The sequence below is a fragment of the Rhinolophus ferrumequinum genome, chromosome 26, assembly GCF_004115265.2.
Source record: "Rhinolophus ferrumequinum isolate MPI-CBG mRhiFer1 chromosome 26, mRhiFer1_v1.p, whole genome shotgun sequence".
Taxonomy (NCBI): domain Eukaryota; kingdom Metazoa; phylum Chordata; class Mammalia; order Chiroptera; family Rhinolophidae; genus Rhinolophus; species Rhinolophus ferrumequinum.
In genome coordinates, this window is record NC_046309.1 from 16,128,764 (window position 1) to 16,155,305 (window position 26,542).

General features: G+C 41.9%; 2 protein-coding genes across 2 annotated transcripts in view; one reads left to right on the forward strand and one right to left on the reverse strand.

Moving 5' to 3' along the window:
• Positions 1 to 1,409, forward strand: part of COPG2 (COPI coat complex subunit gamma 2) — a 106,376-nt gene extending 104,967 nt beyond the window's left edge. The window contains exon 24 of the mRNA XM_033099187.1: positions 207 to 1,409. Coding sequence (XP_032955078.1) covers positions 207 to 337 — 131 coding nt within the window. The 3' untranslated portion in view covers positions 338 to 1,409. The remainder of the gene's footprint in view (positions 1 to 206) is intronic.
• Positions 510 to 13,273, reverse strand: MEST (mesoderm specific transcript). Its single transcript, XM_033099186.1, has 12 exons — positions 13,058 to 13,273; positions 9,866 to 10,020; positions 8,226 to 8,305; positions 7,745 to 7,822; positions 7,504 to 7,640; positions 7,275 to 7,333; positions 6,187 to 6,227; positions 5,552 to 5,622; positions 5,203 to 5,304; positions 3,822 to 3,898; positions 2,981 to 3,044; positions 510 to 2,057 (listed from the first exon to the last, which is right to left on the reverse strand). Exons 1-12 carry the CDS (start codon positions 13,081 to 13,083, stop codon positions 1,940 to 1,942), a joined length of 1,008 nt encoding a protein of 335 aa, XP_032955077.1. The 5' UTR covers positions 13,084 to 13,273; the 3' UTR covers positions 510 to 1,939.
• Between the last annotated feature and the right edge of the window lie 13,269 nt (positions 13,274 to 26,542).

The window sequence follows — 26,542 nt, forward strand, 5'->3', positions numbered from 1 at the left end:
CTCCAAATCAATATTATTGAATACCATCTATGTACCTGGTATCATGGGAATATAAAAGATTATTTCAAATTTGTATGTAGGATTCCATTCCCACCAAGCTAAACTCAAATAACAGAAAGGGAATGCAGGCAGAGCATGATAAATTTCATCAGTCAGAGCTTGTTTTGAGTTCTTAATATGGTTTTCCTCACTTCTTTTTCTGTCAGGTGTATACAGAGGTGGCTATGATTTATTGGTGAGGTCCAGGCTGGCCTTAGCAGATGGAGTGACCATGCAGGTGACGGTCAGAAGCAAAGAGGGAACACCTGTAGATGTTATCTTGGCTTCTGTGGGATAAGGTTTTATTGGGAAAGATGAAGTTGATGTACACTTCACTGTCAGTGGACTTTTAGGCTAGTGGCATGAATTCCCCAAAATCAACCTTTTGAAGATTAATGACTTTGGAGAAGCAAATTCAATGTTTGGCCCTGAGCCAGCAGATCAAGCAAAAATCTGTCCTTCTGCATGTCTTTTTTTTTTTTTTTGGTCAACTTTGGCGTGATAGTACAGCTTTGGGTGATCTTGACAAGCAAATACTAGCCTCTACCCCAGCTGCTTAACTTCATTATATTCTTTAATTGAATGTGTGTCTGAAAGCTCCTGACAATGTCGGAAAGCTTTTATCCCAGAGGGGTGGTGGGGGAGGGGAAGGCAGAGTCCACTTTTGTCAAAAGTCATTTTTATTAATAGAAAATAAACACTTATTCCACTTTCAGTTGTTATACTTGAAGTTGCTAATTAAAAAAAAAAGAAAAAAGAATTTAAAATGATCACTTAATAATCCTGTTTTGTCTAAAATAATGAAACTGGCGTTAAAAAAGTATTCAGCACCATTTGCTCATAGGCCTTTCAGAATTTGTTCTTAAAGTTTCTGGACCTTTCCTGTCTATAAAGTACAGGAATTGTGGAGCTACGTGAGGCAGGCTCTCTGGGACAGCCAGTGAGAAGTTAAGCAGTCCCCAGAAGGAATCAGTGTACACTCGGCATGGTAACTTGGACTGTACAATGGTCCCCTCCCCTCCACTTTCGCTCGGGAGGGACGTGCTTTGAAGCACTGAGGTATGAAGAGTCAGACTGTTACTTGCTGTTAGAATTGGTCTTTGCAGCGAATAACAGGAAATCTCTGGTATAGATGCTACTGGTCTTTCGTGTCTTGTGATTTTAGGAAATTCTGTAAATAGTTTTGGATTTAGTTCAACTTATACAGAAGTTAAATATGTTCAGTAAGGTTACTACTCTGCCAGAGTGTCGGCTGGTTTAGTATCTTATAAAATATAAGTAATACGTATAGGTAAATCATAATCATAAAGTATACCTAGAATAATGAACTATTTAAATCTAGCTTAACACAATGTCTAATTAGAAGCAGCTAATGAAACTAAATCCAAAGTTATGACAAGAGAAACTCACTCACTTGAAGCTGTGCTGCCTAGAAAACTTAAAAAAGCACGTGCCCTTAAAGCCATACAAGGAGCGGTGGGGCAGCACCTTCTCCTCCTTCTTTCCTATTCGAGTTCAATTACGGTTCGGGCCAAAGATTAGCACTTCTAAATATTTCAGAAGAGGCTGTAGAAGTGTTAAAGGATTCTTATGCAAAAGGATGTCTGTCTGTCTGCATCAGTGAGTAGTAGTGCTTGTCAGAATTTCCTAATAACACAAAGGCAAGGCCATACACTTGACGAGATGCCAACGGAATGGGAGGTGGACTATTAGGTCACCCTTAGTCGGCGCTTCTGCTGGCTTTTTACTCTATGCTGTTCACCAATGGGAGTCAGGTGGACTTTTGTGAGAGAATAAGTGGGGGGGGGGCCAGGACCTCTTTTGGGCATTTCTTCCTAAATGGAATACACGACAGATAGGGGAGGAGGGGAGGTGATACAGGGAAGCTACTCTTTCCAGCTCAGAAGGAGTTGATGAAGCCCATATATGCATTCAAGAAGCCCATGGGATCCTCTAGCTGTGGGTAGTGGCTAATGTGGTCATCCAGAATCGACACTGTGGACCGCGGCAGCGTTTTCCTAGTGGAAGAGAACAGCATGGAGGTGAACTTGAGGCTGGAGGGAGGTAAGCCAGTGGGCAGCCCCAGTAAATGCCCCTGCGGACATACCACACTGGAAGGAACCAACAAAGAGCTTATTCAGCTTCTACTTTGGAATTGTATCTTAGGCAGCTTAGCTTGCCAATTCCATTTATGATGTATACAGACCAGTTTTTAAATGTTCATAATCCAACAGACAACAACTTGCAAATGTAACACTTTTGTGACACATGGCAAAGCAGGATGACTTCCAGCTCCTTAGAGAAGCATGAGGCATCAAACAAGGGGATCACACTGTCCAAGTAAAGATAAGAGAAGACCTTCCTTAGAACCCTGGGAGGAGACGAGAGGGTATTTTGTTGGAAATTAAATGCAAGCTATTTACTACTGGGTTGTTTCTACGAGGCCAAATGAAGGTATGGAACGTTCTTATGTGACAAAGTCAAGATTTCATATTCCGACACCTTCTGCGTTAAGTACCCAGAGAAAATAACCAATGAGTAGGCACTTTTCCACAGTGAGCTCTTCTCCGTCTCTCCCTGAAGTCTGCTCAGCTGAGGCAGATGAGTTGGCTTTACAATCAGACTAAAGCAAACATTTCTTATAAACTTTTGTCCACTTCCATTCTTTGGTTCACATGATCGCTTTTTCTTACCTGTACACCTAGGAATATGTAGTAGCCGTGACAGTGAACACAGGCTGTGCCAGTGAAGAGAATGTGTAACTGAACTTCCTGATCTCACGTTTACGTGACAGTAAGATTCCCCAGCTCATCCTTTAGTGTATGTTTCCGGGATCGGCCAGTGAGGTCAGAGACAGTGGCCAGAGCCACAGGCAAGCCTGTTCACCACTATCAGACTGGGATGAGGGACTAACAGAACAAAGCCCCAGAGGGAGACTCACCTGTACAGCTCCAAAAACTCCGGATAGGGATTCACCGGATCCAAGGGCCCGTAGATAAAATGAACTAGGAGAGAGAAGCAGAGGGAATTACTAACAGCTCTCACATCTGTTCTCTGACCGCCCCCCAAGCTAAAATTACCCTCCAAAAAAAAGATTTTAACTAGTTTTTATGCTGGAAAATCTAGCTTCTTTTAATTAAGGCATAAGAAACTTCTGGGAATACGCCCACTTGCAGCACCCTCTTTCTATAAATCCAGGATACTGTCATTCTGTAAGTCTCTCTCTTCAGTTATAATTGACCCTTGACATTTGAAATCAACAATTTCTTGAGCACTATTATGTGTGAGACACGGCACCGATTTTCTTTTTTAAATCTGTAAGAATGAAGAAACAAATGAGCAGAAGCCACCTATAGCCTCTTGATTAGTAATCTAAACAGCTTTCTGTGCCAGGAATGCAGCATTGAACACGGCAGGCACTGACAATGCACAGAAACCAGTCTAACTCCCACTCCTGACAGCAACACCAACTACCTTAGCAACAGATCTCAGTGGTTTCTACACTTCACTCTACAACATATGTCATTCATGCTCCAGATGTTAGAGAGGGTCACCAGACTGCATAAAGGATGACCAGTTAAATTTGAATTTTGGATGATAGGTTTTTTTTTTTAACATATGTTCCAAATATTTCATAGCACATACTTATCCTTAAGAAAGTATTTGTTGTTTATCTATAATTCAAATTTAGGTGTTTCTATTTTTATTTGCTAAATCTGGCAATTATTTTAACCCCCGAGTCCTTCCGTTTTCCTATCAAGATGTGCCACAGAAATACTCACTGGGAATAGTTACAGAGGCAAGCGCTCCCACCCAGCGTCTTCTAAACTTCTTCCTCTGATTGATGTACTGTAAGAGGCTACAGGACAAGTAAGTCAGCAGGAGAACAAGAAACTTTCACTGTTACAGGGATGCAAAGGCCTGCCATGAGTCATAAGGAACACAGTATATGTTCTCTTAATCCAGAAGCAATTTGGCACTTCTGGGAACGGGCCCCGTAATTTATCCATTTCTGTTAACCTCTATGTAGCTATGGCAGTGGTCATGCCTAATGTTGTGTTTACTAGGCGGAGAATAAGATCTAGGACGGCTGCAAGTTAGTTTGGCTTATAAGTGACTAAAGCCCAGGCCTACGGTTCGGACTGTGGCTCCATCACTAATGAGCTGTGTGACTCAAAGGTGTAACACACATCTTTTGACCTGTTTCCTCATTTTTAAAATGAGGATTTAACCACATGATCTTTAAATTGACATCTACTTCTAAAGTTCTAAGTGTAGAAATTCATAAGCACAAAGCGTCATTCTCTGCAGTTCATCTGACCACAGATAAAATGGAGGAGAATTTCTCTTTCTACAATGTTCAGACGCCATAGCCACTCAAGCTCACGTATTCTAATTGTTTGCCTGGAAACTCCAGGAGTTACAAACCTCAAATATCACTTCTTATAAGTGGTATTTACATTTTGGAAAGGACAGTATAAGGGAATTTTAAAAGAGGGTTTTGTTTTGCAACTTTTTTGTATTAAAATGAATTTTCAGGATCCCGTAGGGACAGGGGTGGGAGGGAGGAATGATTCCCTCTCCCTCACAATTCCCAGCAAAGCCAAAGCCATACGGACCCAGCTGGCCCAAGGACAGGGCCTTATCTCCAGTCATTTATGGATAGCATCATCGCTAGGTCCCTGTGTGAAAGCAGCATTTGAACCGAGGCGTGTGAATGCTCTATGCGAGACAGAGAAATCAGCCCTCTCAGTCCCTCTGGCTACAGAAAAGATATGAGAAAGGAAGACTTGTACTTTGAGAGAGGCACTAAATGTCTTTCACAACCATGATTAGACATGTTGAAGCATTCAATATTAACAAAAAGTCCAAAGGAGGATTTGCCAAAGTCAATCAGCCAGTTATAACTGAATTAGCATGAGAATTTGCAGTTGTTTATCTAAACTTTTTGTGCCACATGGCTTAGGCTCAGGGCTTACTCTAGCCTGGATTTCCTTCTTAGAAAGTACAGAGCATGACTTTTTTGGGTTTACTTTGTAAGTCATAATCAATCTCCTTGTGAGAGGGAAGAGCCAGCCAGGATCAGAATGAGCAATCCCACATCTCTACCCACATTCCAAAAAAAAGCCTCTCTGGAAACCAAAGCAAAGAGTTATTTCTTACCTGTCGATAACCAAGTTCCCATCATTGTTGCGTATCCCTGCCCACATGTCCCACAGCTCACTCTCAGAGGGTCGGGTGTATGGCCCAAAGACTGGGGTGAGACTGAAAGAGTCCAGAAAAGAAAGATAAGTGTGAGAAGAATTCAGAATGTCAAATATGACTGGAACCTCAGAGGTCGTGTAGGCTGACCCTTAACTGATTTATTAATTCCTTCTACTTCCGTGGCAAGTGGCCAATACCTTTGCTTTAAAATTTCAAACCCTAGAATTTGGCCCAGAATCTTAGTGGCCACCACTTTCCACTCCATTGTTCCCAGGTTGCAGTGAATCAGTCTTTGACAATGACTTACCCTCGCGAGAATACAAAGAAGTTCATCAATCGTGTGAGAATAGGTGACAGCATGCCTCCATCTTTGAGAAGCTATAGGTAAATAAATAAAAGTAAAAGTCAAGAATCCAGAGAGAAAAGAGGACTAATGAGGACAAAAGGTTTTATACAAGGAACTAAAACAAGGCTTCAGCCAAATTTCCTACTGAAAGGTTTGGTCATTGGCTGTTAGTTTTTTGTTTCGCCTATCCACATTCTCCTCTCATGGAAGACAAACCTATTTCTAATTCCCTTTAAGATAACGTCTGTACACGTCACTATATCCCTAAGATATTTAACTGATATATTCAACTTTACACTAGAATCCCAATTTGTTCAAACATCACGCTAATGACACAAATCTTTGGATCTCTGTATTTCTCCAAACATTTGTTGATCTCTTATCCTCAGAAAGTTTTAGGCTTTTTGTAGAGGCCACTTCCACTGCTTTATTTGCATAAGAAGGAAAAAAACTAACTTTGTTAATGTAAATTGATGAGGAGAAGGATTTTAACTAAGGCCCATTACAGCAGGAATGGTCTTTTAATAAAGGTCCCACCATCGTTTACATCAGTATAAATCTTAAGAATTAAGGATCTAGTCAGTGGAGTAGCCAACCTTTTGGAGAAGGAGAGGACGGTGAGTCTCAGGAAATATGCCTGTAGGAGAAGAGACTTAACATTAGTCATTTTCCCAACAACTCTAGGGCAAACACAGGCAAATACCCTACTCGCTGTCATCTTTGGGGCCTTTACTGCTAAAAACCAAAGTACAAATAAAAACTTTATACTGTTATCTAATTCCTTCTCCAGGGAATTCTGGGTTTAACAGGTCAAATTATATCCCATTGGGATTGCTTTCCTGATTGTAAAGGTAGAGAAACAGCAAAAATAATGTACGCGGTCATCCATACTGCTGAGTAGGCTCTAACTCCCCTTAGGGTTTTCGCCCATCCTCAGAACAACACATGTTTTGATTTAGAAAAGAAACCAGAGATTCTTCAGGAAGTGTAGGTCCTTAAAAAAAAAAAAAACTAGATTTTTCCTTTTCCATTTTTCTCCAGAGTCAATGGGAGAAAGCCATCATGAGCATTACTTATAAAGGGACAAACAGACTCCTCTCCCAATCTGACCTGAAGGTATTCAGGGGACATTTGGAGATTCGTGGATTAATAGGCCAGGCTCAATGGCACACGAAGAAAAAGAAACATCTCCAAAAGGTCTAATCAAGTTCACTAATTCCTAATGGCAACTCGTCACTGCCAATTAAGAGTTTACAAAACCACCGTAGTATTAAAAGTACCTGTGGCTTCATCTCAAATATTTGCATAACTCACTGTGGTTGTTACAGGTATTTGGAAATATTTACACTCCTCACTACTACTAACAGTTGTTACTAGACCCTCTAGATCTTGCTATGTAATATAATGCATTTAAAAAGGCACGCATTCTTAAAACAAGCTTTTATTAACTATATGTCAGTATAGTTTCCTTCGTAATCTTAACTCATTTTATTTTCTATATTTAAAACCATTATTTTGAGAAAAGGTCAATAAATCTCATCAGGTCACCAAAGTGGTTCATGGCACAAAAGAGGTGGAGTCCCAGTTTGTATCTGTTTGCAATACCATCAGATTACCATTTAGATGTCACTGTGATATCTAAACGTGGCCCACGTCACCTTCCACCCACTGCCAAGGCAATTACCTCCATTTGACAGACAGAGACTCTTTATGGTAAGCCGACCAGATCGATTCTGCTTGAACCTAGAAATGGAAGGGAAACATCTGATTGAGTTGACCTATACCAATGTGGTGGCTGAAGACAGACTTCTAAGAGGCAAAGGGCTAGAAAGAAGCCAGGATCGATTTCCTTTTCCCAGCATCTTACCCCAGTGACACCTGTGCATAGTACAGAAGTCTATGGCTTCACTGACCTATAGAGCAGCTCTTGAGCAACAATGTCTCCATAATCATGAGACAAAAGGTTGATCCGGCGGTTCTGGAGCCCCAGATGCCGCAAAAGCGCCTCCACGATGCTGGCCTGCTCAAATATGGAGTAGTGATGTGGTCTCTAAGGGAAGGAAAGCCCAGAGACACAGGATGAAGCCGTGAGTGCACATGTCTGCCAGGCTGACCCCTCCGTCTCGTCCACCCCCACCCATCCACACTGCTTACCGGTTTGTCACTGAAGCCAAAGCCTAAGAAATCGAGGGCAATCACTCGATGAAACCTCAGCGTCAGACCTTCCCAGATCTACAAGAAAGAAAGGGATGGCTCGCACTTTTGCGTCCTGCCCCTCCCCTCCCCCGACCTACACCAACAGGAGTATCATCCCTTTTTTAACTTAACAGACTTCACTATACGAAAATCACAAGAAACCACCACAGGCCTACAGATGATCCTCTAGGAAAGTGTTTTATTCCTATTTATGAATCTCTATGGAGGGAGGAACTTCAGCTTTTTTTTTTTTAACTTGGCAATGACCATCCCAGATTGCCAGAGTTTTTTACTCCCTTACAATAAATGGAAAACAGTTCTGCATTTAATCCTATTTTATTAAGCAATTCAAATATGCAAGAGCCTTCCAATGCTGACAAAGTCCTTGATTTGGGATTTTGAACGACATAGTAAGACCCAGAAAGTCTAATTTCATTACCTTGTACCAATCATAGCTGGATGTTGGGAAGCCATGTAAAAGCACGACTATCTCCGGACTTCCAACCACACCCACAGAGTCTGGGAAGGAAAGAAGAGATCGATTAGGCCAACTTCATATAAAAATAATCTTGATGATATTAAATCTAAGTAATCTGGCATAAAGAACCAGGAATCCTGCCCAAGTTAATGAAATTAAAAGAACAGGTTTCTTTTTTTAATGCAAGCTTATTGCTTTAGGTGAAAACAGGCATTTGATTTTTAAAAATACATTAAAAAATATATAAATAGCACACTTTATATGAAAATCCTTAAAGGGAGTCTGCTTAATTTCACCCAGTTTTTGAAAAAGTATTTCTCCCATTAGTCTGTATTATTAATACGGAAATTGCTTTTCACAGTAAAAAGTAAACTTTCCCAGTTAAAAGTGTACAATCACAATATATAAACTACAGATTCTTTGTACTTTATCATTAATGGTCTCACAAAAATTTTCTAAAATATAACAATTTGTCTTCAACCTCGTGAGCGCCTTTCTTTATACTGTTTGGCCAGTACTTTTATTTCCTGCAGAAGAGACCCATTCTAATATCAAAAGCATCATGCTCAAACTATTGCACATTTCTAACAACTGTAAAAAAGGGTTAATCAATACAGACATGAACTTTTTTTTAATGCATAAACATATTTTAAATTAGCCAAACATTTAAACAGTAGAGCAGCACCCTGTTAAAAATATTAGATTAAAACCAACACATTCATATACTGCCAATGGCATGAGAATTTGATAAAGTTAGCAAAATAATTTAATTAGAAGCAAAAACTGTAAACAACCTAAATGACCAACATAAAGAAAATCATATACTTACTTAATTGAATATAGCAAATGAGAGGAGGTCAGGAGCAATAATGAAAAACGGTTTATGACAAACATTTTTCGTTATTGCTCTTGACCCCCGCCCAAAAGGAATCTTTTCCAATCACGTTTCTCAGGTCTTTCCCTATAAAATGACGTTAATGGCACCTATCTCCAAGTACTATTATAAAAATTAAATGAAATAATGAAGATTGAAAACATAATTCAATGCCTAGAATATGGTAATTACTAGATGAGTAGCAGTCATACAACAGTAATTATCATTAGCAGATTAATTTATACAGAGGTATAAGACTTAAATCACATTTAATTATGCATATAACATAATCTTTACAGAAAACAAAAATCAGGAATTTAGGGGGGAACTAGAACCCCAATGGGAGCTTTATCTATGAATACTGTTTATATTATGCGACACTAGGAGCGTGCACAAGAAAAACACCACTACCATACTATCGATACAAATCAAGCTATGACAAAAAAAATTATACTGAAAAGTCAGTTCTACAAAAAGATTAGAATCTCAATTCCACCAACCCCACCTTCCCAGCAGGATTTTTTTTTTTTTTTTTTTTTTTTTGCGTTTCCTTGCTATCAAGTTAACAAGGGAAATTAGTCCATTCCTTCAAGCACACTTCACAGGAAAAGGGAGTTTTCGCCCTCCATCACTGAGGAACAACAGAGACCAGTGGACACAAAATAAGTACCTCAGTGGGACCTTCAGGGCCTATATACCCAGAGTGTTCCAACAGTCCTGTTCTTACCTTGGTAGAAGATGCGCAGTCCCTTGTAGGTGAAAAACTTGCCTGACGACTTCCATGAGTGAAGAGCAGGGGAAAGCTGGGGGGGCGGGATGTGCAGATAGGCTGCAAGCAGGGGTACTGCCAATAGCCCCACCTGCACCCACCACTCCCTCATCCTGTAGGAAAATCAGAGACCCAGGTAAGCAGTCAGGTGACACTGTCCACACTTGTACAAGCCCCAGACTGGTAAGACAGGGTGGGAAATTTCTGTACCAGGTGGTGACTACCTCGCCCTCTATGAACCATGGCAGAAAGTTACAGCGAGAAAAATGTAAGCGCACTTCTGCCAGCTATGGCAATCACCATATTTGTGCACCACTCTAATTTTAAGGGGAAAATACATTATTTTAATATGTAATCTTCCTCGTCTTCTCCCCATTGTAATCCTTCAGCCACTCCCCTTATGCTGTTCCCAAGACCTGCTGGAGAGGTTTTTATGTAAAGTTAAAAAAAAAAAATTACTAAAGTATTGTGTACCTTTTCATTGCCTTTAACAAGGCTTCCCGGGAAAAAAATGTCCTTCACATTTATTCTAAAAGCTCTACCACCTATCCACTGGCCCCCGCCAGTACAAGGTCATATACACACACACACACACACATTTTATTTTATTTTTTTACTGTTTTAAACTGTGTGTGTGCAGTAACATCACATGCCCTTAAGCAGAGAACTGATTTTGACGTTTTATTTATCAGCCCTCTGACCCCCGTGAAGCCCCCGTTTGGTGGTACTATCTGGGTTTGTGCTGAGAAGCTGCTCAGGGTAAAGTCTGAAAGTAAGAGGCAGATGCACTGTATATTCTAACATAAGCAGCTTTGTCACGACCCTGAATATCTAATCTCTAGAGAGGTCAGGGCAGCAGATTATATTTCTGCTTTTTCTTAGCAGGCTCTTGAGGAAGCTCCCATTTATTTAATTTCTTAGGATTTCCCTCCCCGCCCCAAACGAAAAATAGTAAGGCAGAATTCATACCCCTATCTTGGAACTGCTTTTGTCAAGAGCATGGTTTGCATACCCAACCTTCCTTCCCACGCCCAGGACTTCAAAGGTCCAGGTCAATTTATCCATAATGACAGTGAGTACTCAACAGGCATTAGAAATAGTCCCCTCTATTTCTAGTTTATCATTTCTGATGGCCACCAGGGAAAGAATTACCAGTAGAATGTAAATTCTCTCAAAATAGCCAAAATGGACATACCTCCTAAAACTAAAATAAGAAAACAGAACTATAAATAAGAGAAAGTAATTGCCCAAGCCCTGGTGGAAATGGCCTTGTGTCTGTCCACACCATATCACCTATCATCTGGCCACAATCCCTACCCATCACAAACTACTCCAACTCACAAAATACTTTTTTCTTAATTTAAAATAAATAACACCTGTGGTTCCACAGTGGTAAAATAACCACATCCCTTAAAGAATATAAGCTCTTTAGCCTATTGTTTAGGGATCACTAGGGCAGTCTTCCCCCGCCCTCCAAAGTTCCTGTCCATAAAACCACCCAGTCCGTGATCTGGTTCTACCTTTCAAGATAATATTAATTAAAAATGATCGAAAAAAATTCCTAGAACATGATCATTGTATCACATTTTTCACCCCACAATAGTAGCAGGCTCCCTCCCAATATCTCCTTGAAAGATGAGATGGCAAAAAGCATTAGCTTTAGATTGTCATTTTCTCAGCGCTATCTGTCCTATACTTCCACTCATACATTTTCACAGCTGCATTTCATCACGCCTTTATCCCCACGCTTCTCTCGTTCATTCACGGGTTCCAGCAGCTAGATATCTGCAATGACTCAGCAGAGAGCCAGGAAAGGGTTACTGGAGGAGAAAGCAGACGGAGCCCCCCCCCCCCAATTGGGGGTGGTGGTGAAGGGTCCGACGTACACACCCTGCTCCTGGATACCCCCACCTTCTCTTTTACTCCAAGAAAGCAAAGAGGCTACCGTTCAGGAAGCCGTTTTCTGTCTTAATTGCCTCAGCAAAAATGCCCCAACGACATTTTAGGATTTTTAGTAGGGAAGCAACCTGACAGTAAGCAAAATAGATTAAACATTTTTTGACCAAAACCTCCATTTGATGAGCCATGAGTCAAGAATATAAATTCCGCAAACCCCAGTACAAACCTTCTGGAAATTAACCTTTCCGAACCCTGATTTCTTCATCATGTGAACAAGAAAAATGCAATTTATTTAATACCACCAAACCTGCCCACCTAACGGCATCGCCGCAAGATGAGGAACTACTTTGTAAACCAATGCAAGCAATTCATGCATAACATGGTGACGGGTCACATCGCCACGCTCAGCTTCTTGTTACTGAAATCTCAAAAATACTTACGCTCTGTGGCAAGGTAATACAAGCTCTACGTAGTCACACCTATGCGGTAACTCACACCACGGCGACACCAGGGTCTTCAAACCCTCAAATGCGCCACCGCAATACCCGGGTCTATAAATCCTAAATCGTACCGCGGCAATTCCCGGCTCTTGAAATTTTAAATCGCGCCAAGGCGATGCAGGGGTCTAAATACCCTCAATTGTGCCAGGGTGATATCCAGTGTTAAAATTCCAAACCGGCGCCAAGGTGAAAGCCAGGTCTAGAAATACTAAACCTCACCACCGCAATACAGGGGTCGTGAAATGCTAAATCGCGCCAAGGCGATGCAGGGGTCTAAAAATCCTAGATTGTGCCAGCGTGATATCCGATGTTAAAACCTTAAATCGCACCAAGGTGAAACCCAGGTCTAGAAATCCTAAATCACGCCAGCGCGATGCCGGTGTCTAGAAATCCTAAATCCCATCAAAGGCGAAAGCAGGGACTAGAAATCCTTAGTCGCACCAGGGCAATACCTCGGTTTACAAAATCTTCAATCACGCCAGGGCGACACTGGGATCTAGAAATGCTAAACCAGGGAGACACCGGGTTCTGAACATTCCACTGCGTGCAGAACTGACATCCCCGCCCAAAGTAGGCGGAAGGTTCAGACGACAGGCACGCGGGCCCCCCATGGGGTTTTCCCTCCATTGCGGGAGTCGCGGTCCGGCAGCGCCAGCTTAGACACACACAGTCCCCGACCGCTAGCCTGCACCCCAGTGCCGGACGGCGGCTTTGAGCCAGCCACACCCCCTCGCGCCGGCCGCGCACCCACCTGCGGAGGCGATCTCGGCGCACCATGGCCGCGTCTTATCCCATGCCGCACCGCACACCGATCCAGAGTTCAGGGGTGCGGCGGCGCCCGCAGCCGCGCAGGGCCGGCACACAGCCTGCGAGGGCGGCGCCTGCCGCGGCAAGCAGCGAGCGGCACCCGGGCTGCGCTGCGGCACTCCGCTAGGCGCGGCTGCCGCAGAGGGGGCACCGGGACGTGCTGGTTGCCGCGGCAGCGCGGAGCCAGTGGGCACCGACTTTTAGAGCCCACTGGCGCCCCGCCTCTGGCCCGCCCACCGCGCCGCAGTGCCCCTCCCACTGCAGCCACCGCCCCTCCCTGCAGCCCGGCCGCTGCTGCTGCGGGCATGGAGCGCCCCTCTAACCGCAGCTCCTCCAAGGGGCACCTTCAGGGGTGTTGACCCCTCCCAGAACCCAACTGCTCCCCATGGCCCCCCAACCCTGAGCTCCAAGTTCTGCAGCAGCAATCCTCCTCTGGCGAGTTAACACTGCGGGAAAAGACAACAGATCCCTGAACCCCCAACCCTCCCCTTAGACCACCCACAGGCCCCAGCCCCAGAAATGGCCGCTCGACCTCAGGCATAGCGCCCGAGGGTTCTGAACTGTGCGAGTGCTGGATTCCAAGCAGCGGTCCACGAGCGCTCGAACAGTCCTAGGTCCCTAACTATGGGTAACCACCAAAGGCACCAACAAGGGGCTATGGAACGATAAACTCTGCTGGACCTACCACCGGGGTAATGGGCTGATTCATGCATGGGTCGTCCGCTACGGAGCAGAAAGGGCAAAGCCAGCGGAAAGTCTGGGTCTCTTTGTCGCCCACTGCCACGGCGCCCCGCATGTTTCCTTTGCAGCAGCACGACATGGGCCTCATTCTGGAGCCCAGCCGCAGACTTCCCGCGGTACCCGCTCCCAGCAAAGGACCCGTCGTCCCTCACCAGAAAGAAAGGATCATCACAGTTACGAGACTAAAGGTCCCCTTTATGTAAGATTGAATTCACAATGCAAGGGCCCCAGTGATACAGAAAAGAGGAAAGGGTTTTTTTCCCTCATCCATAATCCTGTAAAAAGCATCTATTACGCCTTTGAAAAGAAAAGGGTAGAGAATCACAGTGTCTGTGTTCATTTTCTGGCTGTAAATTGAAATTCTGACGAACGCACCGGGCTGCGAACGACCCAGGCAGCCCGAGCAGTGCCGGCTCCCTCCAGCAGGGGCGCTGCAGGTCTCTCTTCCACTTTTACCCGCTCGCCACTCCTCAGCCCAGAACGCTGGCATTGTGAAAGGCAAAAGCCAGTCCAGCCAAGGCCATCCAACTCCTAACAGTGTGCCAGGGAGCCGAGGGCCACCAATCACACATGGCAAAAACCACCATCTATGAGCGTGTCATCAAAATGTGCGGCGCAATCCAGGGTACATTTCTGCCGGTGTCCAATTAAGAGGGTCATGAAACGAATGCTTATTTAGCACCTACAATGCGCTAGGAGCCAGGGATACAAAAATAAAGGAGAATGTCCCCTGCCCCAGAGCAAGATGCTGACCATCGGTGGGGAAGACAGACAAGAACCGACGCTGCTCAAATTTTCCCTTTAATCTGGTCACCTTTTGTGACAGTTTGGCCCCCTCCGCCTAACACGTAAGACCCTCGATGGCAGAGCCCAAGTATTATTCACCTTTTGTATCCCCAGAGCCCGCCACAGTGCCGGTCACAAAGCAGGCCCCTAATAAATACTGCATGAATAAGTACAAGAATTTGAGGGCGCACAGGGGAGGAAGTAATTAAGGGAAAGGGGGGAAGGGTTGTCTTGAATGATGAATAGACATTTACCAGAGACAAAGAGCATTCCAACCAGAGGGGACGGCATTCTCAAAGCACCGGAGATGCAGGAATGCACAACCTTTGGGGAAAACTGCCAGTCTTTAGGCTGGGGTGCCAACAGGCAAAAAAATTAGGTTGGAAAGAGTATTTCATCCTAAGGAGTTTGGAATTTGTCCTAAAGAAAATGAGAAGCCACAAGTGAATTTAAACCCTTTATGGCCTTAATTGGTTACTTAACGAAATTTAAATTAGTCCCTTTACAAATGGAGGATTACCTACTTTAACTACCACCTTTAAAGGGCTGAATTAATTACTTAGCAAAATTCAAATCGGTCCTTTCAACAGGGTAAAGGTTTTCCTGTTTTAACTAGGACAACAACAGTAACAACCTTTGCATTATATATATATATATTTTTTTTTCCTCAAATTTATTGTCCTACAAACAATTCCACACTTTCATTCTCACCATGCCAGAAACACCCGCATCCAAGATGAAGGCAATTTTGTACTTAATGGACTGAGTGCTCACAAAGGATCTGATTCTGAAAGCCAGGGAACCTGTCCACCCACATGGAACAAGTGGACAGACAGGAGGAAAGGCCATTGAGGGGAGGGGCGGGAGAGGGGGGCCAAGGGAAGCTCTTGAAGACAACAGGAATTCCAAGTCTGCCACTTAAGAGAAACTCTCCCGGACAGAGTGGCTAGGAAGAACTTCCTTGGAGAAGGAGGGATCGAGGTTGAAAAGGACTTTGAACCTGGAACTTAGGCCGAGAAGCGGTTCTGTTCCAAAGAACCCCTAGCACGGAACCTAGGACAATGAAAAACGCAGAGGATACTGCGAGATCATCTTGGCTGAAATTGGGGATGTGCTTTTGAAAAAGTCGAGGGAGAAAAATCTACTGATAAGGCCCCAGGAACCAAAGAGTTAATGAATTTTCTAACTGTCCCTGACTTACTTCCAGAGAGAAGCTTCCTCCACCGGGGGAGAATCTGGCCCAATGTATACAAGAGTTGGAGCCCCTGAGGAAACACGCAGCCATACATAAATCCGAAGTCGTCCTCAGGCTTGCTCTCAGTACACCCTTTCTTTCAGTTGTTGGCTACAGATGCTACACTTGACCGACATTGCATGCTGCAGTATTCCTTCAACTAGTAGCTTATCATGCATTCCTGTCACATTCCAGTTCTGAGACAGCCCCACATAATAAGACCTTGAATTTGTGCACAAATTAATGTAGAGAGCTAACATTTACTATCTCACTGGTGTACAACAGCAATATGAGATCAGCGGGGCTGGTACTAGGGGTTCAATAATCAGAATTTTTCTAACCCCCATGTGAGACCCATAATATGACAAACACAAGGATATTTGTGGAGATAACAGGACAGAAATGGGACTGCCACTTTCAAGAGCTATAGTTACTGATTCAAATAAGTTAAAGAAGTTCAAGAAGGGAGAAATTTGGTTGAACAACAGCACGTGTTAAAGAGACTTAGGGTTTTAGTTGACAGTGAATATATATTATGGGTCCAAAAAAGGACTGTAGACTAATTAGAGAGAGACCCAGCTTAAGCTAATCCTACGCTATTCTGCTAGTTAGACCTCACAGAAAAGTATTTTATTCTGCTCTACGGAGCAGATATTAAGAGACACATAAACAAACAAGAATTTGTTCAGAAAAGATCAATTAAAATGCATTGCAGATTATGTCACTGAAGATGTAACCGCTCTCGTACTTTAAGCTCCTACTGTAGCATGGATCTTCACCCAATTTATCCCTACTCCTCAGAGTAACTTGACTAGATGAGTGTTTCATCCACAGTGTTCAGAGAGAGCCATCGCAGCTCAGAGCACCAAGTGTTAGTATGTGAAGGGAGTAGGAACTGAGCGCAGATGTGTCTGGCTCCAAAGCTGGCGTTCTTTCCACTACCCCACACTGCCTCCCTGTTTAAAATAACTGTACATGTTTAGTTGGAAGAAAAGAAGCCTTGTGGAGTGAGTGGAAGAAGGAAATGTGTTAGCAGTCCTCAAATATTTGTGGAAGCAGCATCAGACGTTTTATTCTGTATGGCTCCAATGAGTGCAAATTGTAGAGAAAACAGATGTCGATTCAACATAAAGAATTTTTCCAACAGTCGGGGCTGTCTAGAGACTGGGTGGCTCAGCCATTTGGGGACCTGACAAGTTCCCTGTCACTAGGGACTGGGTAACCCTGTGGCAGGTATGCAAGCTCTGGACGAATGCATGAATGACCTTTAATGTCTCTTCCCATCTGATAGAAACTAAGGCTCAGAGACGTGTTGGAACATGGCCAGGGTGACCCTTCTACTGAAGGGTCAAATTCACAACTAGGTCTTCCCTGGTTGTCCCTCAGCCCAGAGCTCTTTTTATTAGGTTGGTGCAAACGTAATTGCGGTTTAAAAGGTTACAATTGCAAAAACTGCCATCACTTTTGCACCAACCTAATACAACATGCTATTTCATAGTGAGGGCAAGACAAATTAAAGAAATTATCACTACAAGCACATCAACTTCCCTCTCCACCAAATTTAACCCATGTACCCCCAAAGTGACTGGTGTCTTCCTTCCTCTTCAGGCTTATTTTTGGGTAAAAGTCTTTGGCTGCAAACAGTTCAAAAGATGAGTGGTAGAGAAACAGCGGAGCTCAACAGTCCCTTTAGCAGATAAAATGAATCTAAGTGACAGAGAGTCGTTTCCATGTTTCCATAGATTACAGTATTACTGGGTACCCCTAAAGTGTCCTTACAACCCCCTGTGTTACTAGGTACATTTCATGACCCCCCCACCTGTTACTACTCCACTGTCCCACACCTAAAGTACATCTTATCCACTCACACGAATAGGTTGAGAGATTCGAAATAAAACCTTATCCTGCATTTTTTATAGCTCTTTACTCTTTCACATAGGCGTATATTATCTCATCTGATGCTTACCACAGTCCTCTAAAGAAAACAGCGACTTTCTTTAAAACAGACCAGCAATTTCCTAGCTGCCTGGCTCACACAACTCAAAAAAAAAAAAAAAAAAAAAAAAGGCTACGTTCCAGATTAGATTATTCCTCCAGCCTGGATGAGTCAACCAGAAGCAGGTGTTTCCCTTTTCCTCATTTGCTATCGTCATCACCTCACACCTCCTTCAGCTGTCCGCCGCCCCCGTGCCCTCCAGGACCCCCACCCCCGCTACTAGTGCAGCGCTTCTTCCGGGATCCCGTTATTACCGCGCTTGCTGCCCCAACTCAGTGAAAACCACCCACGCGGGACCCTGTGGCTGTGACCTTCGTAAGCACCACTACCGCCCACCCGAAGTGGGAAGGCGCAGCCTCCCAGGAACTCCAGCCTCCATTCCCTGGAGGGGTGGTCAAGCCCACTAACAGAATGACTAAATGCAGGGGAGTCGAGCCTCGGGCGAGGCTTAGGGGACTTTTGTGTTCTCCAACCCGGGGTTCTGGCAGATGACGACCGAGGACCTCGCCCACGTGGCCCTCACACCTCGTGCAGCCACCCACAAACCCAGTGTAGTCCTGGACGCACCAACACATCCTCACGCCCTCCTGGACCATTAGCACTCCAAGCTAGGCCCTCCCCCCTCCCCAGGGTCACACTATCCACAGACGCCAGGTGTGGCCAGACCCACTCTTCGAGTGAGTTGGGAGGGTGAAGGTGGAGGTCGACTCCTTCCCTGCCTATCTCTTACCTGATTCAGGTAAGACCTGGGCGACAAGACGCCGTCGTTGGGGGAACCGGTTGTGCATGTACTTCCTGAGGCCTAAGGTCGCCTGCCTTCCCCCAGTGCCCAGGGGAGACCTGGCCAAGCCACCAGATCCCCAGCTCTGTGCTTGAGCGTCGCCACCTCGGTTCACCTCCCCATCATTCCCAACCCCAACACGTGCGGACACCTTTTCCTGGCCGGACGTCAGCGCCATCTATTGCAAAGGGCATGAAATGGCAGGAAATACCTCGGGCAAGAATCGAAGGGATTGAATAGAGGAGAATAAACTTTTATAAGGCTTAATGTAGTTTTACATGATAAAACTGAAGGCCAAAGAAGTGATATTTTGATAGTTAATTATGTAGATATCTTTGGTGAGCCTTCCATATCTCAGCCATTCCCCTAACTGCACAGTTACCCTAAAGACTCCCAAATCTACACCTCCGGCCCTAACCTCTCTCCCAAACTCTGGATCCATATATTTGCCTGCCTTCTGTCCATCTTCACAGGAATGGCCCTCACGCATCTCATATTCAACATGGGCTAAGTTAAATTCAGTACCCTTTCGCTATCTCCCCTTCCCTAGAACATGTGTTTCTTTTATATTCTCTACCTTGGTTACTGTCATTACCATATTCTCCATTCTCCAGCACACAATCACCAATATCTGTGACATAATAGAATGAGGCTAAAGAGCCAGACAGCCTTGGTGTGAAAATCCCAGCAAGGTCCCTCCTTCCATCTCCTTTTCATCTTACCTCCTAAGTATCTCTTCAATGCATCTTGCTTCCCTCCGTTCCCATTACTGTTTGCTCTTGTTCAGGCCTCATTATCTCTCACCTAGACTAGTGCCTCTAATTGGTTTCCAGATCTCCACCATCACACCTTTCTAATCCACCATTCACACACCTGCCAAAGTGATTTTTCTAAAATGCAAACCTGATCACATCTCTTTTCTTATTAAAACTCTTTACTGACTCCCTATTGGCAATGCTAAATTTAAGTTCTTCAGCTTCATGCAAAACATTTCAAACTCTGGTCCTTGCCTCTTTTCTTTCTTAGCACCCAAAACTTACCCACCCCCAAAACTTCATAATCCGACCAAACATTACTAATTGTAGTTTCTTCCAAAACATCTTGCGTTTTCCTTTCTCCCTGCCTTTACACGTTCTTTTCCCCGATCAAATATATTTTCCCAACTTTGGCTACCTAAAAAAATTCATTCCTCAAAGCTCAACTTAGTTATCACATCCTCTCGCAAGACTTTCCTGAAACCTCCCTACAGAAATAATTACTCCTCTGTTCCTCCTCTGCTATTTCTGTTCCTTCTACACAATGCAACAGTTGCACTTTTGATGATGTTTGCATATCTGTCTTGTCTCTTCTACCACATTGCTGAGCTCGGTGAGGACAGGACAGCATCTCACTAATTTCTGAGTCCCTTGTGCCAACTCAGCATTTTATAACAATGACAACGAAGATGCATAAAGCACACGTTTGTTGATCACTATGTGCCATACTCTCTGCTAAACTCCTTATATACATTGTATTATTTACTCCTGATGATAACTCTATAAGAAAAGCTATCATTGTCCTAATGTTACCAATGAGAAAACTGAGGCTTTGAAAGATGAAGGAGTTTGCCCCAGGTTGCACAGCTGATAAGTTGTAGAACCAGGATTTGAACCCAGATATGTCTGTTCATGTTTATCTATTGATCAAAAGGGTTTGTAGAATTAAAATCATATTTGAAAAATCACAGATTATTTTTTAAACTATTAATGCTTATAGAGTTCATTTATTTTTTTAAAGGGAAAACACATAGCTATTCTACTCTAATGGATGGGAATAGAGCATTCTAATATAAACTAATGGTATGGAAGGCCAAATAAATACCCTTGAGGTCAGGCGAAATAAGAAAACAGTCTTACTATTATTCTATTTAATATGTTCTTATTGTATGAATGTTATGAATATTTTCGCTAAGGGACTAATATATTGTAAAGCAATAATAGATTTTTTTCAAAGCCCCTTCTGGATAAGTGGGGGAAGAGAGATCTAAATTGAAAGAATCACCACAGAATATTCGAGAAGTTGCCAGAAATTGGGATACCAAGACACTGTGAGGGTTGTATGAGGTCTATACGAGTTGATACGAATAAAGCACTTAGAAGGGTGCCTTGTACATAGGAACCACTGTATTATTGCTATTGTTATTATTGTTGTTATCGGTCAAAACTTCTATAGCTCACAATCCAGTGGTGGAGATAAACATACAGGCTGATAACAAGCAATGTGATAAATAATACAGCTGTGAACAAAATTCTATGGGAGTTCCCAGAGGGGGAAGGGTGGAGTATCTGCCAGGGAATAAGGAGAGGTGCAGAAAACAAAATGGTACCCAGAGGTCACATGACTGAGGAATGAGCAAGTTGTTAGAACCCGAGTACCACCACCTAACATCTGCAGAAACATTTCATTTGCTGGCAAACTTTTACCACTCAAGGCTCTATTTCTTAGTACCTCTATGTTTAAAGTTTCCTCACTATTCCAAGCATTCTTTTGACTCTGGCACAGCAATGGGGCCTTGGCCACTGGGCAAACGAGCAAGACTTTCACCAACATGACATGAGAGTGTGGAAGAGGGTAGAGGAGGTGACTGAAGCTTAGGACAGTGTGACCCAATACTCAAAGGAAGTTCCAGCCCCACTCAGAAGTCCAACTCTGATCCTCAGGACTCCGGAAAGGGAAAACACATTCCAATCCCCCAAGCTGCAGTCCCTCCCTAGCAGAGGAGAAGCAGCTGGGCACAGACAGGGTGATGTGTGCCTTGAGCAAGAGGGAAGGGCTCGGTGGAGGCAGCCATCATCCAACTTGGCGGGCACTGCCCAAGAAGGCCCACCTTTTTCCTCCAAACCCAGGCCAGGTGTCTAGCACACTGACCCAGTGTTTCCCAAGCCAAACAACATGGAAGGCTGCTTAAAAGTCTACATTCTTTACCACAGGCCATTAACTTTATATGTAGGCAAAACATATTTATGTTCCTCCCGTGCTTCAATAAACAGAGTAAAGAAACTTTCTGTGGATAGTTCACTCTGGACCGGTGAAATGAGAGCAGCTATTCTGATGGGAATAACTAATGAGACACATACAGGGGGGAAAAAAAAGTTAAACGTTAAATAGAAGAAGACTGTTGGCAGAATTAAATAGATACAACTTTTTTTGGAGGGCACTTTACTATTAGCTATCAAAATTGACCAGACAGTTCCACTTTGCCAAATTTATCCTATGTGTATACTCCTTGACACATATCCAAGGATGAACAATGCTTCATTTGGAAAGAAAATTTTTTAAAAACTGAAAACAAGCCAAACGTCCATCTATAAAGTGCTAGTTATGAGGCTAACAAGTAAAGCTTCTCAATGTGCATGAAAAAGCAAAGTTCAGAACAGTATGTACATTATAATTCTACTTGTGTAAAAACCTACACATACCATATATCTAAATATCCATATTTACATCTACAATATTGATATATTTGTATATGTATTAGAAATGCCTGAGAGGATCCAGATGTGGCAAATTTGGCTTAGGGACAAATTTGGTCTAGAGGAAGATTTGTTTATTGGTTTTTCTTGTTTGTTTTAAATTTAAATTTGAATGCCTTTAGGAAGGGCTCCCATACTCTCTATTATCTTCCACCCTTCTCTTCCCTCAATTGTTACCTGCCTGGTGGCTAAATACAAGTGGGGAGAAAAATGGGCAAGTGTGGAAGTAGCTGGAGGGATGTTTTTAGTTTTTACTTTCCACTTCTATACTATAAGCAAACATGACTTTTATGACTTAAGGGAGGGTGGGGTAGGACTGACGTCTTGTCTTTCCATGTGTGGGAGAGAAGGACTGGAGGAAATTAAGAATTTTGAAAGAAGAGGCACTGATTTGGAAGCTATTACTATTGTCCAGATAAGGAGCAAGGAGAGTCTGAACCAGCCAGTAACAGCCAGGATGAATTGTAAAAACCCAGATTTGAAACTTCTCTTTAAATCCCTTGTCATCCACTGTAGTTAAAAGAATGCACAGGCTCTTCTTTTTTTCTTCCCTCTTTCCCCATCATGAAAAATTGCAGCCTCTGCTTTATCACATGGGCCACTCACTGGGCAGGGCTCTGTTGTGCACTGTGGGAATCCAACTCTGCTTATAGCACTCCTGGAGAGTCTCATTCTCCTGTGCCTGAGAGTTAATTTCTTTTTCTTCACTGTGTTGCTGCCAGCTTTATAGAAAACAGGAGATTTTGGCATCAAAGATGCAGCAGGAATTCCACGTCCCTGGACAAAGTCTACCAATAGTCATGTCCTGGCCCTTGCTGTCTACCTGGTAGGACCAGTGATTTCCAGAGTTGATTTTGAGATATTAGAGACCATATAGTGTGCAAATAAGAGTAAAACTTTACCTCAAAATAAGAACGAGGAAAACTTCCAAATGAAATATTCCCTTGTTTTTGGCAGCCGCTGAAAGACAGCCTGGTGTAAGAGTCCTGGATGCCATACTATGCTCTTTCGTCTGCTGGAAATTCTTCAGTTGAATGAAATGATTTATTTGAAAAAGGTTCACTGAATTTAGGCTGGTATTTCAGAGACTTTTCTCTTCAGTGGTCTCAACAGTGGGGAATAGAACATGGTACTAAATTGGGGAGATTGGGCCATGAATAAAGTCAGATCCATGATTTACTCATCTCTTTGGTGGGTTCATTTCTAAGAAACAGAAAAACGGAGAGACAGAGAGAGAGGCAGAAATTTTACCATAGAAGGGATGACTTTCCGTCAGCAATCCGTTCTTCCCCCATCCTCACTGTCTCTGTCCTACAATATTATGCTTGTCAGAATGTTCTAATCCTTCAGTGCAAATCCACGGAGTTCACACAAGCATCCCAAATGTCCATCAACTGATGGATGGATAAATAGTATGTGGTTCACGCAAACAATGCAATATTATTCCTCCATAAAAAAAGATTGAAGTATTGATACTTGATACAGCGTGGATGAACCTTGAAAACATTATGCTAAGTGAATGAAGCCAGACACAAAATATCACCGTTCTACAAAATGTTCAAAATAGGCAAGTCTGTAGAGACAGAAAGTAGATTAGTGGTTGCCTATGGCTGAGGAAGGAGTAGGGGAAAAGGAATGATTGCTAATGGGTATAGATAGGGTTTGAGGGGTAGGTGGTGAATATATTCTAAAATTTATAGTGGTGATGGTTGCATAACTCTGAATAAACTAAAAACCAGAGAATTATGTATTTTAAATAGGCAAATTACATGGTATGTTAATTTTTTCTTAATAACGTTGTTATTGAAAAATAAAAGGAAAGAAAGATGCCTGCAAAGAAAACATTACATTTGAAAAGCTGGAATGGATTATAATATTTACAAAAGATTTTGGAACAAGGAATATTACCATGGATAAAGAAAAATTCGCAATGAAAAAATTCGTAATAAAAATTTATTTTAAAAAAATCTTACATGTGTATGCATATGATAATTGGCCTTCAAAATAACTGAAGCAAAAGCTGATGGACCTTAGAGGAGAAATAGACAAACCCACAATTGTCACTGGGGATTTTAATACTCCTCTCTCAATATTTATTGAGGAAATAGACAGAAAATGAGACTATAAAACATTGAACAACACTATCACCAAGTTGAACTAATTGCCATTTAAAGAAAACTTCACATAACAAAAGTAGAACAAAGAGTATTTTCATGCAAACATGGAATGTTCACTGAGCTAGAGCATACTCTGTACTATAAAACAGGTCTCAATAAATTTAAAAGGATTGAATTCGTATGACATATGTTCTCTAACCACAATGGGATTAAACTATAAATCAACAACAGAAAAATACATGGAAATTCTAAAATATATGGAAATTAAACAATAGAATTCTAAATAATCCATGGGTCAAACAATAAATTACAAAAGAAATTATTAAATGTTTGAACAACATTAAAATAAAAACACAACATACCAACATTTGTGAGATACAGATAAAAAACTGTGCTAAGAAGGAAATTTATAGTAGTGAATGCTTATATTCAACAGGAAGAAATGTCTCAAATCAAAAATCCAATCTTCTACCTTAAGAAACTATAAAAAGAAGAGCAAAGTAAACCTAAGTAAATAAAAATAATAATAAATAGCAGAATCAATAAAATAGAAAGCAGAAAAACATAGAGAAAAATTAATCAAAATAAAAGCTAATTTTTGAAAAGATCAATGAAATTAATAAAACTTTAGCCAGACTAATCAGGGAAAGGAAGAAGAAGACAAAACTTATCAGTATTAGGAATAAAACAGGAGAGAATACAGATCCTCAGACATTAAAAGGATGAAAAGGGAACATTATGTGCAACTTTATGCCAATAAATCCAACAACTTCAATGAAATAGACAAATTCCTTGAAAAACTCAAACTACCCAAAGATCAGTCAAGAAGAAAAAGATAAACAGAATATCCACATAGCTACCAAATAAATGGATTCATGGTTAAACGCCTTTCCACAAAGAAAACTTCAAGCTTGGGTGACTTCACTGGTGAATGCTACCAAACATTTCAGGAAGAAATAATCCCAATTTCACTAAGTCTAGAAATAGAAGAGGAGAGGACATGTCCCAACATATTTTTTGATGCCAGCATTATTCTGTTGCAAAAACCGAAGACATAAAAATAAAAAAATTTAAAAAAACACACAAAACTACACACCAATATTCTCATGAACACAGATGCAGAAATCCTTAACTAATTTTTGGCAAATTGAATCTAACAACATATAAAATGAATGATGCATCGTGACTAAATGGGCTTTATCCTTGGAATGTAAAATTGCTTAAACATTCAAAAATTAATCAGCATAACTCACCAATTAACACACTTAAAAAAAATCTCAAAGGATGCAGAAAACTTTTCACAAAATGCAAACCCTATACTTAATAAAAACTCTTAGCAAACTCTTAGGAATAGGAGAGAACTTCCTCAATCTAAAAAAGGACATCTATGAAAAACCAACAGCTAACATTATTCTAATTCCTTCCCTCTGCAAATAGGGAACAACACAAGGATGTCTACTCTTCACATTTTTGTTCAGCATTGTACTGGAAGCTCTAGCCAGTGGAATAATGCAAGATAAGGAAATAAAATTCATACATATTGGGAAAAATAGTAAAACTGCCACTTTTTGTAAACAACATGATTGTGTATATTGAAAATCCTAAAAAAAAAAAAAGACAAGAAAAGAAAGAAAGAAAGAAAAAGAGAAAAGGAAAAAAAGAAAATCCTAAAGAGTCTACCAAAAAAAAAAAAAAAATCCAAAAAAAATCTACCAGAACCAAGAAGTGAGTTTGGTAAGATTGTAGAATACAAGCTTAATATACAAAATCAAGTGTATGTGTATTTACTAGCAATGAACAGTTAGAAATTGAATTTTTAAACAATACCATTTATAGTAACATCCAAAAATATGAACTACTTGAGGATAGATTAATTATTATAAAATCTGTACACGGATTCTACACTTTATGTTGAAATGCAAAGGACCTCAAATAGCCAAAAAAAATTTTAAATAAAGAACAAAGTTAGAGGACTTATACTATTTTATTTCAAGATTTATTATTAACTATAATAATGAAGACAAGGTGATGTAAGTATAAAAATAGACATATAAGGCAACATACGTTAAGAGAATAGAGAGTCTAGAAATAGACTCACATATGTGTGGTCATTTGGTTTTCAGCAAAGTTGCCAGGGCAATTCAGCAGTGAAAAGATAATATTTTCAGAAAATAGTACTGGAATAAATGAATATCCATACGTAAAACACACACATATATACACACGTACAAATGAGGGGGAAAATACCCTTACCTCACATAA

What these genes read in the sequence shown, in the direction of transcription:
- MEST (XM_033099186.1), bottom strand. Translation starts at nt 13,083, where the DNA reads ATGGTGCGCCGAGATCGCCTCCGCAG. An exon ending in TGCCTCTGTAACTATTCCCA is followed by an intron (nt 3,045 to 3,821) that starts GTGAGTATTTCT and finishes TCTCTCTCCTAG; the next exon opens with TTCATTTTATCTACGGGCCC. An exon ending in GAGTTTTTGGAGCTGTACAG is followed by an intron (nt 2,058 to 2,980) that starts GTGAGTCTCCCT and finishes CTCTTCCACTAG; the next exon opens with GAAAACGCTGCCGCGGTCCA.